We start from the raw sequence: 19,970 nt of genomic DNA on the forward strand, positions 1-19,970 counted from the left end.
CAACCTTTTGCGTTCCTAACAAAAATATTCTTGAGAACAGATAACCTTTTAACTTCAGTGCAACATGCCAGTTGTATTCCCTTGAAATAACCCCTACTGGCCAGTGCACATTCAGCACTTCATATAAGAAGTCTCTGCTGTGTCCTTTTGATGATCAGGTAGAACTTGACTTTAGTTCATCACAAACCCATCTTTATTTATATAATGGGAATACAAAAATAGGAGATGCTTGGAGAAGAGGATAAAAGTGGGGAGTGAGTGCTTAAGCCCTTTTACACACAGTGACTCTAGCTGCAGATACCTTTCATGGTATTATTTCCTCAGTATGATTCTTTTCTGGCTTTGGTGCTCAGTTTAAGGTTGCCAATCTCCAGGTGGTGGCTGGAGATCTTCTGGGATTGCAATTGATCTCCAGGCAACATAAATGAGTTTACCTGGAGAAAATGGCTGCTTTGAAAGATAGACTCTATGGTATCATACTCATTGAAGACCCTCCCCAAATCCTGTCCTCCTCAGGCTCCACCTCCAAAATCCCCAGGTATTTCCCAACCCAGAACTGGCAACTCTAGCTCAGCTGGAGGAACAAAGTGCTGGGGGACACTTGCACAGCAGAACTGGCAAATGGGGAAGGATTAAGCACTTCCTTTCTTGCCTTCAGATTCTCCCCACCAACTTCTACCTAATCCCTGAATTAGCATTAGAAGAGAAACTCAGAGATGTGAATTTTATGTGTCTCTTGTAATCCCTAGGTCTGCCCTCAAAGAGCTAGGTGACCTTTCAGATTACAGAAACACAGGTAGATACTGACAAGAGAGCCAGTGTGGTGTAGTGGTTAAAACCGGCAGACTCTAAGATGGAGAACTTGGTTTGATTCCTCATGCCTCCACATGAAGCCTGCTGGGTGACCTTGGGCCAGTCACAGTTCTCTCAGAACTCAGCCCCATCTACCTCAGAAGGTGACTTTTGTAGGGAGAGGAAGGGAAGGCTATTGTAAGTCACTTTGAGACTTCTTAGGGTAGAGTAAAGCAGGGTATCAAAACCATCTTTCTTCTCCTCAAGAGGAGGACCAGCAGGAAATCCTACTCCTCCAACTGCTGATGGCTCCAGCTCCCAAGCCCCCTCCCCCACCATCTCTGGCTTTTCCTCTCATCACACCTTTCATCCTCATCTCCTTTCCTGCTCACTCCTGCCATCTCCTCCCCTCAGTTTTTGTACTGCTTGAGCCACCTCAAGTTGTGACTGAATTCCAATGGGATTTAATTTTTTTTGTTATTGTTTTGCAGTGTCTGTGCATGCATAGATATCACTGTTAACTTGGAGGGGGTATTTTACACACACACATCAGTTTTCTAAAGCACAGATTTCCACAAAACTAGCTGTTTCTCTGGATTTGCAAACCCCTAAATTATAGTTGAATAGATCGGGAATTAGTTAAAGAAAAAATTATTCCAGCATATACTTTATAAAATTTATAAATTGATTCCAGCATAAACATAAAAGTTTATACTTGAATAAATTGTGTTAGTCTTTAAGGTGCCACTGGACTCCTGTTTTATACTGTTGCTGCAGACTAACTTTGCTATCCATCTAGAATTATCTACTATTTTTGTTGTCTGGGTTTGGCTATCCACATGCATGTGATGAGCAGTCCTTCACTATTAGACATACTGATACTACGTTCTGTTTTGAGCCACTCCAATTATCTGGATGTGGGATTTTAAAACATACAGTGGTATTTAAGTTTGTGCAAATCTAGGCTACTTTCAAAGAAATTTAGGATGTTACTGAGGTGGGTGTTACTGGAATCACAATTCAGCTGTCTTTTTCAACAAAGCCAAAAAAAAGTTTTAAGAGCAATCTTGCACAAATAAATAAATGATCTATTAGGCTTAATGTAAAACTATTGTGTAGTTCAAAATTTTGTGTCATGTGTTTTTAAACTAAATTAAGTAAATATAAACAAATATATTATCTGTAATTGTACTGTAATCTAAATTGCACTTTCCTAGCATTTGCCAAATTACTTGTGCAGTTTATCCTCTGTCTATTATGTGCCTAGTTTAAGAACTGACACTTTAGGTACCACAAATGGATATTTGTCTCTTTGATGTGTGGGAGACTCTCACTTTTCTCTCTAAAATTAATGGTAATGCTAACTTATTATATGGCATGTTAAAGTTGCTGTGGCTGCTCACTTTAAAAATGGCAGATATGTGAATCAACTGTGTCTTCCATGGTTAAAATTTCGTCTTGCGCTGTCAAATTTTTATTTCAGTTCCCCAGAAGGTTTCACAACTCAAAGCAGTCAGCATGGGTTGGCTAAGAAGTCTGAAAGTGAGCTGGTTGCCTCCCAGGGGAGACTGGGAGAGATACTATCTTGTGGTATTTGACCATTCTACAGTGCTGCTGAATTCTACAGTGCAAAAAGACAAAAGAGAATATATTATCAAAGATATAGAGCTGGTTCCAGGAAAACAGTATGAGGTGGCAGTTATTGTAGAAAGTGGAGGCTTACAGAACACAGCTCGCTGCAAAGGCAGAACAGGTAAGCAGCCTTTAATTGTAGTCATCGAGCATCTTCGAAAAACAATGAAAATATTGTTTTGGGGAAGTGAATCAAGGAAATTACTATGGAATACTAATGTCATATTAAAAACTTGTTTACTAAGTTATGATGATATATATTCTTATTGTGGCTGTATTCATAGGATCAGAATCAAAGGTATGTCGATTAGGGGTATGCAAGAAAATAAACTCAGTTGACTTCAGATTCGGGTACTTTTGACCAAAAATATTGGGTATTGCAGAGTATTCCCAAATACCAGTATTGGTGTTGTGCTGGTATTCAGGTTAATACTCAACAAACCTGAATATATTTGTCTCCATTGTACCCTATGGGAACCACTGTCCCCATAGGGTATAATGGAGAAGGGATTTAAAGTCTGTGACTCAACCAAGTAGGCATTTAAAGTTTAATTCCCTGCTGGGAGAGCTTCTTCAGTGGGATGGTTTAAACCATCCCACAAAAGAAGCCGGCAGTGGGCTCTCCCTCCCCACTGCACAGACCCAGCTGCCTGGCAGGGCTTCCTTTGCAGGGTGGTATAAACCACCCCACAGAAGAAGCCGTACCCAGGGTCTGTGCAGCTGGGGAAAGCTCTCCCTCTCTGGCTGCACAGACTGAGCTGGCAGGGTTTCTTCTTTGGGGTGGTTTAAACCAGCCTGCAGAAGAAGCCACCCCAGGATCTGTGCGGCCAGAGAGGGAGAGCCCTCCCTGGCCACACAGACTGAGCTGGCCAGGTTTTTCCTCAGGGTGGTTTAAAAGAAGCTGACCTCAGGATCTGTGCAGCTGGGGAGGGCTTTCCCTCCTCACTGTACAGACCCGGCTGAGAGAGGGGAGGGAAAGGGTTTAAACCCCTTCCCTTCCCTCTGGAGTCACGTCACAGCTATGGCTCAATTCTGGGAGGGGAGGGGTTTAAACTTTAAACCCCTTCACTTGGAAAGCCCGAATAAAAGCCAAATAACATCAGCTTTTATTCAAGTGGGATTACTTCAGTAATCTCTGATCTGTATTTGGCTGAATAAATGCTGGAAAATACCAATAAGATATTTTTCGATTATCTATTCAGCTCAGTATATACCGAGGATGCACCCCTAATGTCGATAGGGATCATACTATTTGTTGCATTCCTGTCAGTATATAGCTATGGATGAGTCAGCATTTATGTTTGCTTAACAATTTAATTAAAAATTCACTTATGATCAGTGAGGAGACGTTAGTAGCAACTATGTAAATGGTATTTGAGCAGGAAGACTGCAAGTATGAACTAGCTGTTTCTATGGAGCCTGGAGTCTAGCCTTAATTTCAGATTTTCCCTATCATTTTTTCACTGATGCCATTCATGTGTTACATGTCATATGAATGTAGTTCTCTAATAATGTAGAGAGTGTTTCAAGACTCCAAACAGTTAGATATCAAAAAGTTACACCAGTCAGTTATGCATAATGTATAGCCATTATCCTGAGTACTAACAGTGTTGGGAGTTTGCTTCCTGATCCTTCCAAAAAGAATTCTGTATCTATCTGTACATCTAAAATATTTTTAGACTGCTTTTCCCCCACAACAGTTGGCTGGTTGCAATACCTGGGCAGCTGTCTTGTGACTGCTGGTGAAAGGGAGAAGGATGCTCTCACCTCAGATCACCAGCCAAAGGAAAAAATAGTTTCTGGAGATGCTGCCCCATAGGTCTGGGAGCAGTTCTCTCCATTTTTCCTCATAACATAAACATTTAAAGATTTCTGTGTAAAACTACTAAGAACTTTTGGGATGGAGTAAAATATCAATCAAATTAATGAATGCTTAAATAACATTGTGCAAACAGTAGTAAGTGAGCAATTTTCCTTTTAGCTGGAATATCTGATATTCATTTTGGTGAGATGAATTGTTTTGAGATGTGTGGTGTAATCCCAAACAGGGCTATATCATTCGAAACCCTCTGAGGTCAATGAGTTTAAAAGAGTGGAACTCTGTTTAGAATTACACTGCAAAGTTTGACCAGTCTAAAACCACAGTCTGGTTTTTTATTTTACTCCCTAATAGACTATTCCTAACAAATTAATCAGAAGAAACTGCTTGGAGACCACACAGGAGAAGATGCAGTATAGAATATAAATAAATAAATAAAATAACCCCCAATGTATTCAATACAATTGATTTCTAAGACTGCAGCATAAGAACATTATAAATTAAGAGTGGGGATAGAATTAGTCTTGTAACTGTTGGCACTATGCAAATAGTAAATAGCAAAACTAATGTAAGATGCAACAATATAAACTAGGAGAGAGATCAGTGTTTTGGTACAAAAGATCATTCCAGATATGTCTCCAATGACTTTTTCATACTTATTCCAGCCCAAAGACTAACCCCCCCCCCAATAACAATAACAACCCTTAATTGTAAGGTGGAAACTAGAGTTCTGTTGATTTTGACAAGCATGAAAGTGCTGCATTGGAAGAACCTTGGAGATGCCCGAAGGCTGAAGAACCCCCAGCCTGAATTAAGCTATTTCTGCCTGTGGCAGAAATGAATGCCACATTTACAAAAGGGAAGGGAGTAGGCTAAGAAACAATAGAAAGGAGGTTGCATAAGAAAACCAGGGCAGGACCCCCCCACACCCCCTGCCTTATCTTACACTTTGAGCTGATTATTTTTCCTGCTACACCCTCTTCTGATTCTTTAGTTACTACACACATTGTGACTCTTTGACATTACATTTTTATAGCCTCAGAATTCCAGGTTATTGTGTGTTATATAAATGCACTGTTAGGCCCATGCAGATTTTGTGACCTACCAAAGGCTAAGCGAGCACTCTTTGAATGTTCTTTCTGAGGTAAAACCTTTTTGCTCAGAGGGGAGAAACTGCTGTCAGATAATAAACAGGAGTCTCATGTTTATTTTAATGCAACAGATGAACATAACTACCCCTCTGGAATTGCTATCAGATAAAAGACTATGACAGTTTACAGGCAGAATTTTGCACTATCACATGTGTTTGTTTTATCTCTTCAGCTAGAAAAGGGCAGAAAATTGTTATCGCTTATTAGAGCAATGAGTAGTGATTTTTAGGTCACTGTAGAAAAAATGCTGCGGGGCTTTTTTTTCTTTTTGCAAATGATACCAGATTACATGCAGAAAATGACATTTTACACCAGATTATAGATCAATTTGGGTAGCTGTGTTAGTCTGTCTGAAGGAGTAGAAAAGAGCAATAGTCCAGTAGCACCTTAAAGACTAACAAAATATGTGGAAGGGTATCTGAAGAAGCACATATTTTGCTAGTCCTTAAGGTGCTACTGGACTATTGCTCTTTTCTACTACACCAGATTATGTTGCAGTTCTCAGACATTTCTGTGTGTGATTGGGTCAAACATTTGATCACACTTTTAATTTAAGGGCAAAGAGACTTCAAAACTGAGATTGGAATCTGGCTGTTCCTGCATTAATAAATTTGATTGCTCTTTCTATGCCTTTTTCAGCCTTTGCAATATCCTTTTCGAGATGAGGTGATTAGAACTGTACACAGTGTTCCAGATGTAGTGGCATTCAAAACTGCCTAGAGGGTTTGTGGTGTGGGGCCTGATGTTGGGTGCCCCACTACAACATGTATGTGTATGTACAAACAAAATTGGTGGGACCACATGCAAAAGTTAATGCATTCATTGAACTATCCAACATGATCCCAAGCTCTTTTTTGGTCAGTCACCACCAGTTGACTCCATCAAGATTCTTTGTGCCACTTGAATCACTTATTTACATTGAACATCATTGGGCATGCTCAGGGGTCATTTCGTAGAAAAAGAGATAGGGGAACTTATTAGCATAACTCATTAGCATATGCCACACCCCCTGACATCAGGGGCCCTGCGGTGGACCTGCAAGGCCAGCGGGAGTGCGAGGAAGCCCCGCCAAGGCCCTCCCTGGCCCCAGGCAGGCAGGGGTGGGGAGAGGCGGGGAGGAAGCAACTTACCCTCCCTCTTCTCCTGCCTCCTCCTGGCTGAATGAGGGCCGGAAGCGGGGCGGCCGGAAGCAGGGGGCGGGGCTTCGTCATGTGCCCCGCCCCCCTGCACCTCACCCGGGGGAACTGCGTTCCCCCACGTTCCCCCCCAAAATGACCTCTGGGCATGCTGCAGCCCACTCATCTGGAAAGACCTTGGAGCCCTTAAGATTTTGCTTTAGTTTCCACCATCTTGAATCATTTGGTGTTGTCTGCAGTCTTAACAACTTCACTGCTCACCTCCAAATGCTGATGATTTCTAAACAGAAATAGTAGGCCCTAAGCAGATTATAAAATTGTGCAAAGCTGTTCTATTAACAGAGCTAAGTAATTTTTTTTTGGGGGGGACGGCACCCTTAAAACAACTCATTCTGCAAAAAGTGAAAACAAAACCCCTACCACTTTAAAAGCTGTGAGCACAACCTCGGTTATTAACAAGCCTCTTCTCATTATGCAGTTGGCACCTCTGGGCTGCTTGTAATTGCCTGTGTGTGATTCAGCACAGTAAACTAATTTTTATTTACTCATTTGCAATATCAGTTGGGCCTACCCATATAGTTTGTATACAAATCATTGCCAGACATTCTTAGTGATGGTTTTACGTGTCATGGAGCCACAGTGTAGACTGAGCCACATTGCAATACTATGCATACAGATCAGCTCACAGTGTGATGCATCACGCAAGCAACATATAGAAGGCGTATCATGTGGCTTCCCCATGGTAATGGTGTCATAAGAAGTCGCTCTAAGTAACCCATGGAGAGAACATAGGAAGCAGAGTAAAATATAACTAGCGTTCAATCTTGTTTGAACAACTCTGGCCATTTTCATATTCATCTCCTTGATTATTTGATAATAAAATAAATATGTCAGTGGTAACAGCTAAAATCCATCCTGAATTTCAAAACTAGTTTGGTGATGGGTTAAATATGTTGGACAACTAATATTTTATTAAATGAAGGGCTGGAATGATGAAAGGCTCTGTAGTGATGAGGTACATATATCCAGAGTAAAGTGTTCTGTAGCATCAACTCCTTTTCTTTCACGTTCCCATAGATCCAGAGCCAGTTCTTCAACTGCGTGTAAAGCATGCAAACGAATCTTCCCTTACTATCATGTGGATGCCACCAGAGTCTGAGTGGGATGGTTATCTGGTTTCACTTGGAGACAGAACACTTACAGTCGTAAACAAGGCTCTTCCTAAAGAAGCCAGAGAATTCACTTACAGTAACCTGTTACCTGGTCGAAAGTACATAGCTACTGTCACCAGCATCAGTGGGGATTTGACCAATGGGACTTCTGTGGTAGGACGAACAGGTATCATCGAGTTGACATATTGTGAATCCTGACTTTTGTAAAAGTGAAATAGCTATAAATTTCTATCTTGGAGTTAGGTACTGATCTTGAATAAATATCTACCTTTTAAACATATATTGTATGCGGCATCAAGATTCTTTTTGCATAGTTATTTTAATCAGTGTGCACTTGTGCACTTTCTTGGCATGGGGGTGTGAGCCACACATGCTGAAAATGGCAGCAAACAGATTCAAGATACAGGGGTGGGGACTGGCAACTCTAGGTGTCTTCTTGTCTCAGTGCTAAGAGCCACATTTCACTGTAGCAACTCATAGATCAGGTTAATAAACATTTTTTTCTACTTCTTTCTAAAAAAAACCCTTTATTTTGAACAATTAATGCCAGAATCCTTATGCTTTTGCTGTTTCTTATTTCTGTCCCATCAGATAGAAAAAGCTTTGATATTGCCTGTAAACCTAACTGCTCTGTCACAGTTTTTATTGTTATAATGGCTGGGTTTGCTTGGAGTAAATTTCTCCCTCATTAACTCTGATAATGATCTTGAATTGCAGTTCCTGCTCAGGTGACAAGCTTAAGTGTGGAAAACCAAGGGACAACCAACAGCCTGTTCACTACCTGGATAAGAGCATATGGAGATGTAGACTCATACCAAGTTTTGCTCATCTATGAAAATGTTGTCATTAAAAATGAGAGTGTTTCCAGCGACACCAGAAGATATCACTTCTACTCTCTGAAACCTGGAGGACTCTATTCTGTGGTTGTCACGACTGTTAGTGGAGGGATATCTTCCCGACAAACAATTGCAGAAGGGAGAACAGGTAAAGATTACAGGAAAGTTGTACTTTCTTGAAAGGTGCAATATAAGCACATGCAAAATTGCAGATAGAATTTTGTTTACCATTTCACAGAGAGGTCATATGCCCTTATACAGTTCAGAGAACTCTCTGTGCACTGCCATTCTTTCTTCAATGTTTTTAGTTGCTTGATTCTGCATGTTTTGGATAATGTGGTTCTCCCTTTTGTACTGCATTATGGAGTTTGTAGTCTTCAGCCTGCACAAACAGCTGCTCTTAAGCATGCATTATATTATCTTTAAAAAAACATTAATATTTGGATTTCAGGCACAGTAGACCTTGAAAGCAGCTAACAATTTTTTTAAAAAACCAACAATTTAAAATATATCACTGATAATACAGTAATTTAAAAATCTGCATGAAAATATTAAAACTAGAAGACTAAAACTAATCAAAAGCACCCAGAAAAAATTTAGAACAGCAGGTTTGATAATATCAATACAAATAAGAGGCAACGAGTTAAATTTATAAACTGAAATTAACACTTTTCTTAACAGAAGTGTTTAGAAAATTATAGAAAATTAAAAGGTAGCACTTAAGGAAATCTGTGACTTGTAAGAATAAGGACTCAGTGAAAAAGCTGGCTGGATCCCCACCCTATGTGCTTCCTGCAAGGGCAATAGGCATAAACTTTATCTGAGGGGATGCCATACGATAAAAAATATCTGAGAGGAACTTTTATTATCTCCACTAGAGGGCAGGAAACTCCCAATAGTTAGGCATTGTTCTCATCATTCATTGCTGTAACAGATGTACTGGTGTTTAATCCAGAGTATGATTCCACGAAGGTTATGTTATTCCTTGTGATTATTTCATTATATGTGTCTTGTTTGTTTATAATATCTTTATTCTGCTTTTTGACCAAAATTGCATCCCAACTAGCTGGTAATTTTTTTAAAAAACAGCAAATATTACTAAAAATGGAAGCAAATGTTTCTAGGTGAAGAGATTTTCAGCTGAACTAGATCCGGGTACCATAGAGGGATGTTTGGCTGCTTCTTGCCCTCCCTCCAATAACAATGGCAAATTGGCTTTGCTTCTTTGCATGCAGGTTAACAAGAGGCTTCCAAATCATAATAAATGTTTTCAATGGTAACCCATGCTCCATGTAATCTGCAAGAAACTGATGATTCAGAAGCCTGCTTTTATACAAGCGTCAGTCATGTAAATGTATTTCTTGTCTTGTAACAGAGATGTTTAATGCATTAGCTTTTTTTATTGCCACAGAGAGTGAATATGTCCATTTTATAACTGAGTTCTCGGTCCATTCTGTTATAACAGTAGATGTGTATGGTATAAGCAAATTTTCTGTAGATATACTTTTGATTGCTTTGTTGCATAGTTCCTTCCAGTGTAACCGGAGTAACAGTGAACAATTCAGGGCGCAGTGACTACCTGAGCGTTTCTTGGCTGCCAGCTCCGGGAGATGTAGATGGCTATTTAGTAACACTGTCTCATGAAGGAAAGGCACTTCAAACTCTCACCACTGCAAAATCCACCAGCGAATGCTCCTTCAACACCCTTGTTCCTGGGAGACTCTATGACGTGACAATAACCACAAAAAGTGGGAAATATGAAAAGCATTCCTTCAGTCAAGAGAGAACAGGTAAAGAAAAAGCACAAAGTATATCCCACCAGGCATCATTATCCATGTATCTGTGCATGAGATATATCTATACATATGTACACACACCACAGGGAGAGTAAAATGGTGGGCTAAGAACAGAGCTCCCTTTGAGGTTAATGACAAAAGGTCACATGAGTTGAAAAATACATTATACAAGTATTTGTATACATTATACAAGTATTATACTCGTGGGCAGGAGCTCCAAGGAGGAGAAAGCAGCCGCATGTGAGCCTTCTCCTCCACCCCCAGCACCAATATTGAGTTCCGCACGGCTCCTAGCCACCAGGCCTGCCAAGTCTTCTCCCCCACCCTCCTGGCACCAGCAGCAAGGGCCGCGCGGCTCCCAGCCGCCGGGCCCGCCAAGCCTTCTCCCCCACCCCTGGCACCAACAGCAATGCCCATGCAACTCCCAGCCACAGGGCCCATCAAGCCTTCTCCCTCCCCCACTAAACACTCCCCCCTCCTCCCCAGTGGCGGCGGCCCGCCAAGCCTCCTCCCTCCCCCGACGGCGGCTCGCCAAGCCTTTTCTCTCCCCCTGGTGGCAGCAAGGGCGAGACAGTTGCCAGAGCATTCTCTGTGTATGCGTAGGGAACACTGTTTTACTTTGGGGGGGATTTAAGTATCCCCCGTATACTTTTTCCAACTTTTTAGATTTTTCTGCGCACCTGGAGACTGCTCCAAGTGTGCAAGAAAATCTCTCTGCCCCCCAAGTGCCCCCGATGTGCAGATTTAGATATCTGCATGGAGGGGACAACTTGGCTACATAGACAAGAAGGGGGACCCATGATACTCACGGGGGGGAGCTCCACACGGAGGAGGAGGAGGAAGCAGCCACAGGTAAGCTTCCCCCCTCCCCCTGGAACCAATGGCAAGGCCTGTGCGGCTCCCGTCGGGCCCACCAAGCCTCCCCCCTTCCCCCAGCACCAACAGTGAGGCCTGTGTGGCTGCCACCAGGCCCGCCAAGCCTCCCCCCTTCCCCCGGCACCAATGATGAGGCCTGTGCAGCTCCCGCCGGCCCTGCCAAGCCTTTTCCCTCTCCCCCTGCACCAATGGCGAGGCCCGTGTGGCTCCCAGTGGCCCCGCCAAGCCTTCTCCCCTTTTCCCTGCACCAACGGCGAGGCCTGTGCAGCTCCCGCCAGACCCACCAAGGCTTCTCCCCTTTTCCCTGCACCAACAGTGAGGCCTGTGCAGCTCCTGCTGGGCCCGCCAAGCCTTCTCCCCTTCCCCCAGCACCAATGGCGAGGCCCGTGCGGCTCCTGCCGGGCCCACCAAGCCTTCCCCCCCGGCACCAACGGCAAGGCATGTATGGCTCCCGCCGGGCTCGCCAAGCCTTTCCCCCTCCCCCAGTACCAAACGTGGGCCCCAGCACCAATGGCGAGGCCCACGCGGCTCCCAGCCATCGGGCCCACCAAGCTTTCTCCCTCCCCCCCTGCAGCGGCGGCGAGGCCTGAGTGGCTGGCTGACTTGCCAAGCCTTCTTCCCCCTCCTCCCCCCTCCAGTGGCGGTGGCGGCTTCTCAGAGTGTTCCCTGCACATGCGCAGAGAATGCTCCTTTACTTTTGGGGGGATTTAAGTATCCCTCCTATAGTTTTTTACAGTTTTTAGATTTTTCTGCACATCTGGGGATTGCCCCAAATGTGCCCGAAAATCTCTCTGCCCCCAGGTGTCCCCGATGTGTGGATTTTAGATATCCGCACATGGGGGGCGCCTTGGCTATTAGATATATAGATGTCTAGAGGCTGATATAGGTTGACCTAAGAGGTTAAAAAAAGACATTCAAAAATTAAATATAAGAAGTAGTATTTTTCAGCTGAGTAATACTATGCATACAAAAGTAGATAAAAATAAGACCATTGAGAGTGCGGTCCTGAATTTCTATGCCCATTGACTTCAACAGCACACTCCTGTGCAAGCTTACTCAGAAGTAAGTTCCGCTGTATTCAGTGGATCTTCTCCCCGGGTAAGTATGCATAGAATTGCACTGTAATCCCTCCAGAATCTACCTGCAGAAAGATTGTTCTTATTGCCCTTGAAGATATGGAACAACGAATTTGGTAAGAGTTGCTGTTGTTTATATTCATATGAGCAAAATGAATTGCACTATGCACTGCAAGTTATTATAATTATAAATGTGTATCATTGAATTACGTAGTATAAGACAATACAATCATATGTACCCTGATCCAGGTAAGAAGGCTCATGTATATATCACTTGTTGTTTTAGAAGCTACATCCAAATTTACATGTTGTCTATCCTTGCTGCATTATTTTTAATTGAAGAGCTGTCTGAATGTTCTTCTCAATGGGCATCCACACTGCATCAACTAGTCACATGTAACTATACACAACTACACCTGTGTCAGAGATGGGCCTCTCTGGTCTCTCCCTTCCATTGTCTTTCATATATTAGCTTCAGCTTGCAGTGCACATTTATTATTTCTGAAATCAGGACATTTAGAAGTACCGTCTATCTTTCAGTGCCTTCAAGTGTCCAGGGACTCACGGTGAGCAATTCTGCAAGAAGTGACTATTTAAAGGTGTCCTGGCTACATGCCACAGGAGACTATGATAATTATGAAGTGATCATCAAGCACAACAATGACTTCATCCAAACAAAAACCATCCCTAAGGATAAAAACGAATGTGTGTTCACTAACCTGGTTCCAGGGCGGCTTTACAGTGTGACTGTTAGCACAAGGAGTGGAAAATATGAAACTAGCGAAAGAGCCAGTGGAAGAACAGGTAAGAAAATAAGTTCTCAGAATATCCCAAGACTTCCAACAGGAAGGAGACACTATCTGCAAATATTTTAATGCTTTATTTTAAAAAGACAAGCTAATTGTTAAAATATAAGATTAAATTGGAACTGTGTGTCATAAAAGAAAAAGGGTGAATATTTAAGGATAATTGAAATGGGTGTCATCATCATCATCATCATATGGCATTGTGTGTAGAATAGCCAGGAGATCCTAAGATTGTCTGGCAGCCAGAAGTTCTAGCTCTGTCATCATTATGCACCACTAGGTGGCAAGCTAGACTTGTTTTTAAGGCAAGAGATGTTTCAGAGGTGGTTTGCCATTTCCTCCCTCTGCGTCACAACCCTGGTATTCCTTGGAGGTTGCCCTTCCAAATACTAGCCAAGGCTGACCCTGCTAAGCTTCCAAGATCTGATGGGATCGGGCTAGCATGGGCTATCCAGGTCAGGGCTGAAATGGGTGTACTACCCTGATACAATAAGTTTATGATTAAGGTAAAGGTTTCCCTTACTCAAAAGCCATTCGAATCCAACTCTAGGGATGCGGTGCTCTTCTCCGTTTCCAAACTGAAGAGCCAGCACTGTCCAGAGAAGTTTCCGTGGTCATGTGGCCGGCATGACTAGATGCCGAGGTGCACGGAACACTGTTACCTTCCCACCAGAGCAGTACCTATTTATCTACTTGCACTCGGGTCTCGAACTGCTGAACTACCGACCTTCCGGTCTGGAGTTCAGCATCTTAAGCACTGAGCCACTGCAGCTTTACCTTTATGATTAGGGGCTCCTAATATACACATGGAAATTCCCCAACTATAAGCATTCCCCATTAAGTCACATAGAGAAAGCAATTCTATGTGAACTAAAGCAGTTGTGCATGGAGTTGTAAGAGGCTGTCAGGAATATGCTGATGGTCTTCTCAGTTAAGAAGAAGATATTGGATTTATACCCTGCCCTACACTCGGAGTCTCAGAGCAGTTTACAAACGCCTTTCCCTTCCCCTCCCCACAACAGACACCCTGTGAGGTAGGTGGGGCTGAGAGAGCTCTGAAATAACTGTCCTTGAGAGGACAGGTCTGACAGAACTATGGCTTGCCCAAGGTCATCCAGCAGGTGCAAGTGGAGGAGTGGGGAATCAAACCTGGTTCTCCCAGATTAGAGTCCATGCACTTAACCACTACACAAAACTTATAAATATAACTTTATTCAGAATAAACAAGTATGAAACAAAGAAAAAAACAAGAGGTTCATCATAGTCTTTCATAGCAGCTAGTTCCAACATGTGGTGAGAACCATAAGTAAAACCTGGCCTGGAACAGCTCCAGATTCTGGTACCTTTTAAAAGGTACCTGGAATAAATTTATAGGCATTGAGTCTTCTGTGGGTGAAAAAAAATGAACATCTGTACAAGCAGGAATTCCATATGGACATTACAGCTCACACAGGTTCTGGATCAGGCAGGTGGATCCAGGACCCGGGGCTGGTGTGGTGTAGTGGTTAGCCGAAGACCTGAGACAACCAGATTCTAATCCTTCACTCAGCCATGGGAGCTCACTGGGTGACCTTGGGCCCATCACAATCTCTCGGCCTAACTACCCTCAGGAGGTTGTTGTTATAAGGAATAAGTGGAGGAGGGGGACAATGTGAAAAGCTGCTTCAGATGTCCAATCGGGAAGAAAAGTGATAAATACATTTAAAAGAAACATAAATAATAAATGTCATCCAGAGTAAGCTTAGGTTCTTATCAAACATTTAAATAATCTGCAATAATATCTTGGAATATCGAGTTTATTTGGGGATTTACTGCTACAAGTCCTAGTGATATCAAGTATATAAGTGTTAAACTGAAATATGTTTTACTTTGTCTAAATTTCATCCAGTGTGTTTATATTATTGATTGAATAAGATATTAATGTGTGTCTCAAGAGAGATGGTCAATTCTTTATCAATCAGCCTGACAGTTTAAGCATCAGCATTTGGCCCTGTTGCAACAGCCTATTTCCTGTTGTGCCATCCAAGCATATAGAATAACATTGGTGAGAGTTTCCAAGTCAGATGCCTATCACTCTTCTGCTGTTCCTAGGCCAAGGTGAAAAGCATGAGGTCACACCTTTGAACATCAAAGGAATGTGACTTAATTGCACTCAGATGGGAGGAGAAGTTCTGCTCTTCTCCAGGAGCCATCTTTTGGATCACATTCTTGATTGGCTTACACTGGTCAGGGGGTCAGTGGTCCAGTTTCCTATAAAGTTAGCTTACACCCATCTGGGGGGTAATGAGAAAGTTGAATAACAAGTTACGAGTTTACAAGTTTCAAGCCTGGTCCAATATTGCCATTCGGGGCCAAGAACCATCTCTCTGCATCTCCAATTTGTTGCTTTGTTACTTATACTGATCTGAAGATACTGCAACCTGCCTGCCCTCACGTATGAATGTGTGTGTAGGAAGCTAGACTTTGTTATTTTGTTGCACCTGCTTATTCTTGCTCATGTTTAAGGCTGAACCATGTTTTAAAGTTTTTTTCAAAAAAGCTTACTGCTTTTATTGATGTGTTCTGCTTATGCAAGAGTTCACACCCGGTCTCGGTCAAACTATCAGAAGAGGATTTGTTCCGGGGTCTCAGGAACAGGGACAGGGGAATCAAATCATCTGTGAGAAGGCACTGGGGGTAGGGGAACCCCTGGTCTTCTGACAGTGTGTAATTGTGTTGATCACACCTTAGCTTTGTGACCATGGCACCTATGCACAGAGAAAGTATCTGCCAGCACGCTCCCTTCCCATTGTCGGCAGTGCTTGGAATGCAGTATCCCCATTTATGGGGAGAGAGCACAGCTTTGGCACCATGCTGGTGAGCTTGCACACTCATGCCTGCTGTCCTCCATGCATTCAGTCAACACACGGAGGAATTGTATATACAGGGACTGCATTTAAAGAAACTAATACAAAGATGGGGGATAACCCATACAAACTATATTCAGAAATAATTCTTTGTGGCATACTGAAGTTTCGTGAATGGCTGCCCCCAAATAGATCAGTGCTTCCAATAAAACATTTCAATGGGAATATTATTTTTTGTTATAATATATACCTTTGCAGGTTTAATAACAATGACGACACTGGAAAAGTGTGTCTGACTCTGTTCTATCATTCATTCCCCAGTTCCAGAATCTGTAAAGGATTTGAGACTTAGTGACAGAAGCACTGAAAATCTGCATGTTACGTGGTCCAAAGCTGATGGGGAAGTTGATCAATATGAAATCCAGCTTTTCTTCAGTGACAGGCAGGTTTTCCCACCCATTCGTCTTGAGAACACCTTTGAAGAATTCCGTTTCACATCTCTAACTCCAGGACGCCTTTACAAAATTGTTGTGATGACAATAGCTGGAGATACACAACGATCTACTTTCATAGAAGGATTGACAGGTTAGGATTTTCCATTTTTGTAGACAGCGAAAAGGATGGGGAGTACTGTAGGACCCATGCTATAGATGTGCTTAGTAATCATCAACCAGTTTTGGAAAGTACATGTTTCCCCCCCCCCCGTTTGTGCCATTAGTACCTTCTGCTGTTATAACATTGGGGAATTTCACACTACCTGTTTTCTCCCGGTTTCAAACCGGGAGTCTTCCGTTTCCAGATGAACCGGTACAGGGCTGCCGTTTCACACACGGCTTGCCCCTACCGGAAAGGAGCCGATTGACAAGCGGTTCGGCGTTTCACACACGCACCACTTTGTTTCCCCACGGTTTTTTTTTTGTTAAAGTCCGTCTTATAGCGATATATCGATATACCAGTATTCCAATGTAAAAAAAGCCCGCGCGGCCGAAAAAAGGCGGGAAAGAACCGTATCGGAACTGGGAGAGGGAACGGGAGACTCCTCGGAAGCGGTTGACAGGTAAATCGCTTCCCTCCCGGTTCCTATACGGAACAGAGACTTTTGAGTGTGAAATGGCAGTCAGATCCCGGTAGGGAACCGATTCTCAACCGGGTTCTGTCTGAAATGACAGACCAGCACCCGGTTGAGAATCGGTTCCCTACCGGGAGTAAGCGCCTGTCTGAAATTCCCCATTCTGTTAAACTCACTCTTCTGGAAAACTGCTGTTTACAAAATAACAAAATATAATCTTCTCTGTATAATGCAATCCGTCTTCCCCAATTTTGTTTGCTGCAGCTTTGGAAATTAAGTGCTAGGCTAAGAAAAATATCTGTTGACTTCTTTGGCCATTCACATTGTCTGTTTTCCTTCCTTAGTTCCAAGTGCTGTCAAAAACATACATATTTCACCCAATGGAATGACCAGCAGCTTGAAGGTGAATTGGACCCCTGGAGGAGGAGATGTTGATTCATATACAATCACAATACTCCATCACAATCATCCCCTTGATTCTCAGACAGTTTTCAAGCATGTGTATGAGTACACATTTAACAAACTAGAAGCAGGGGAGCAATACAAGGTCATTGTACAGACTAACAGTGGCACCTTGCACAACAATTCAACAGGAGTTGGACGAACAAGTAAGTTTCTTCCTGAAAAACAGGACCATGTAATCTACTGCTGACAGAACACTCAACTGCAATGTGTTGGGTAGACTGGCATATATTATGTATTTTGTTGAACTGCAGAAGCAGGCAATGGCAAACCACCTCTGAACATCTCGTCTTGAAAACCCTACAACATCTCTGTAAATCGGCTGCAACTTGATAGCACTTTCCACCACCATTAACAAAAAGCCCTGACCAGGATGGCCTAAGCTGGTCTGATCTCATCAGATCTCAGAAGTTAAATAGGGTTGGCCCTGGTTAGTACTTATGTGGCCACTCAATGAGCTTATGTCCAAATTCTCAACTTTTGGGTCCCTTGAAACATTTGTTGGTGTGACTGCCTGCTGTGGCCAGAGGCGATTGCCTTTTCTTCCTGCAACAAATATGATTTAAAAAAAACAGCAATGACTGCAGACAATCAATCATTTAAATGGGATAAACAACATTTATTTCTGGTTAAACAGCTCTGCCTAGCCTTCCCACCCCCCCGCCCCCCAAAAAACCTGGAACCAGCCCTGTTAAAGAATCAAGATACCCATCCTTCCATAACCTTAAAAAAGCACCTCTACAGAGTTTTTTTCAAAAAGTAAATAAAGTGATTAATCATTTAAAATCTTTAGTAAGATGTCTGCCTCTATAATATATTGGAATGAGCAGAGTCTACCACACCTTTTCTACCCCTTCCCACAGAAGATCTTCATAACAATTGGAATGGAGATTGAAGGTAGAAGGGGAGACAAAAGGGAAGTCAAAATGACTTTTCTTCCACTCCAAACAGAGCCAGTTTGGTGTAGTGGTTAGGAGTGTGGAGTCTGATCTGGGAGAACCAGGTTTGATTGCCCACTCTTCTACATGCAGCTGCTGGTATGACCTTGGGAAAGTCACAAGTTCTTTCAGAGCTGTTCTCTCATGAGCAGTTCTTGAAAGAGCTCTCTCAGCCCCACCTACCTCACATGGTGTCTTTTGTGGGGAGGGGAAAGGAAAGGAGATTGTAAGCCTCTCTGAGACTCCTTCAAATAATGAAGAGCGAGGTATAGATCCAATCTCTTCTTCTCTCCTCTGTCGTCATCTTCTTTCAACATTGGAAGGGGAGGGAATTATACAGGTCGATTTGGCCCAGGGATCAATCCATACACACCGCATATTGTGCTATCATTGCATTCCAGAAATCATTTTCTATTGGATTGTTTTGTCCACACAGGGCAATCCATTTGCAAAAGATTGCTATAGCACAATGATAGCATGATGCCTGAATGTGTGGATGCAGACCCTGTGACCAAATTTGATTGAATGGTCATACGAAAAAAGGTGTGTGATCCGTAGATAAATAAAATTCAACAATGTTGTTTCCAACTAATTATTTAATAATTCTCACCTTGCATAAGGAGATGCTGTACATGCCTTCTTCACATTTTAAATAATTGTTCCTAGTTCCTGCCCCTGTTCAGGATTTACATGTGGACAACCTGTACAGCAGCCACTCACTGGTAGTAACCTGGCAGAGTGCCGCTGGTGTAGCTGAACGATATGACATCCTTCTCCTGACTGAGCAAGGCACCCTTCTGAGCAACAAATCAGAGCCCATGACTGCTAAACAGCACAAATTTGAAGATTTAACACCAGGCAAGAAATATAAAGTACAAATGTTGACAGTCAGTGGTGGCCTCTTCAGCAGCCGGGCAGAAACTGAAGGCCGAACAGGTAATTTCAGCATTTTTATCAGAGGAACAGCAAGTAGCTGTAAAGATTGAATATACTGGAAGACCTGCTTATTATTTAAGCAAAGAAAATGTAATCAGTGTTTCTGTAGTGCTTTTATATGTGAATGCTATGATTTGCAATTAAGATTTGCAATTTTCTATCTAAAATAGAGTAATATACAATGGTTGAGGTCCTACACCATTAAATAGCTTCCAAAATATCTGTCATTACCTTCCTAAATCATTCTGGCTATAAGCCTTTGCTAGGCTCAGAAAACTGGTCTGTTGTACTACAGATAGCTTTAAAGCATGCTGTTCTCATTCAGTTAAACCATTCACTTGAAATTAATAGGAACTTTGCTTGGGACTAGTGTTTGTGAGAATACTGCATATTGATTAATCCACAGTAACACATTTGGGCCATTTATTCATATGATGCTTAAATAAGCATTTATTTTTCCAATATCTGTTATCTAAAAAATAGACCTACATTAAAGACTCGCTCATTTGCAATTCCTGTTGCCAAGCCATGAAAGAATGTGCCAGAATAGCCTGCCGAGCCCCACAGTATTTATGCTGCGGAGTCCTGCAAAGATCCACCTTATTTCCCATGTTGCTCAACATCTAC

At 42.5% G+C, this 19,970-nt stretch overlaps 1 protein-coding gene across 1 annotated transcript in view; it reads left to right on the top strand.

Moving 5' to 3' along the window:
• PTPRB (protein tyrosine phosphatase, receptor type B) overlaps nt 1-19,970 on the top strand; it is a 118,495-nt gene that overhangs the window by 49,016 nt on the left and 49,509 nt on the right. The window contains exons 8-15 of the mRNA XM_015405701.1: nt 2,276-2,545; nt 7,608-7,868; nt 8,420-8,686; nt 10,065-10,328; nt 12,827-13,090; nt 16,260-16,523; nt 17,352-17,615; nt 19,074-19,343. Coding sequence (XP_015261187.1) covers nt 2,276-2,545; nt 7,608-7,868; nt 8,420-8,686; nt 10,065-10,328; nt 12,827-13,090; nt 16,260-16,523; nt 17,352-17,615; nt 19,074-19,343 — 2,124 coding nt within the window. The remainder of the gene's footprint in view (nt 1-2,275; nt 2,546-7,607; nt 7,869-8,419; nt 8,687-10,064; nt 10,329-12,826; nt 13,091-16,259; nt 16,524-17,351; nt 17,616-19,073; nt 19,344-19,970) is intronic.

This window comes from Gekko japonicus, unplaced genomic scaffold, assembly GCF_001447785.1.
Source record: "Gekko japonicus isolate JY-2015 unplaced genomic scaffold, Gekko_japonicus_V1.1 scaffold53, whole genome shotgun sequence".
NCBI lineage: Eukaryota > Metazoa > Chordata > Lepidosauria > Squamata > Gekkonidae > Gekko > Gekko japonicus.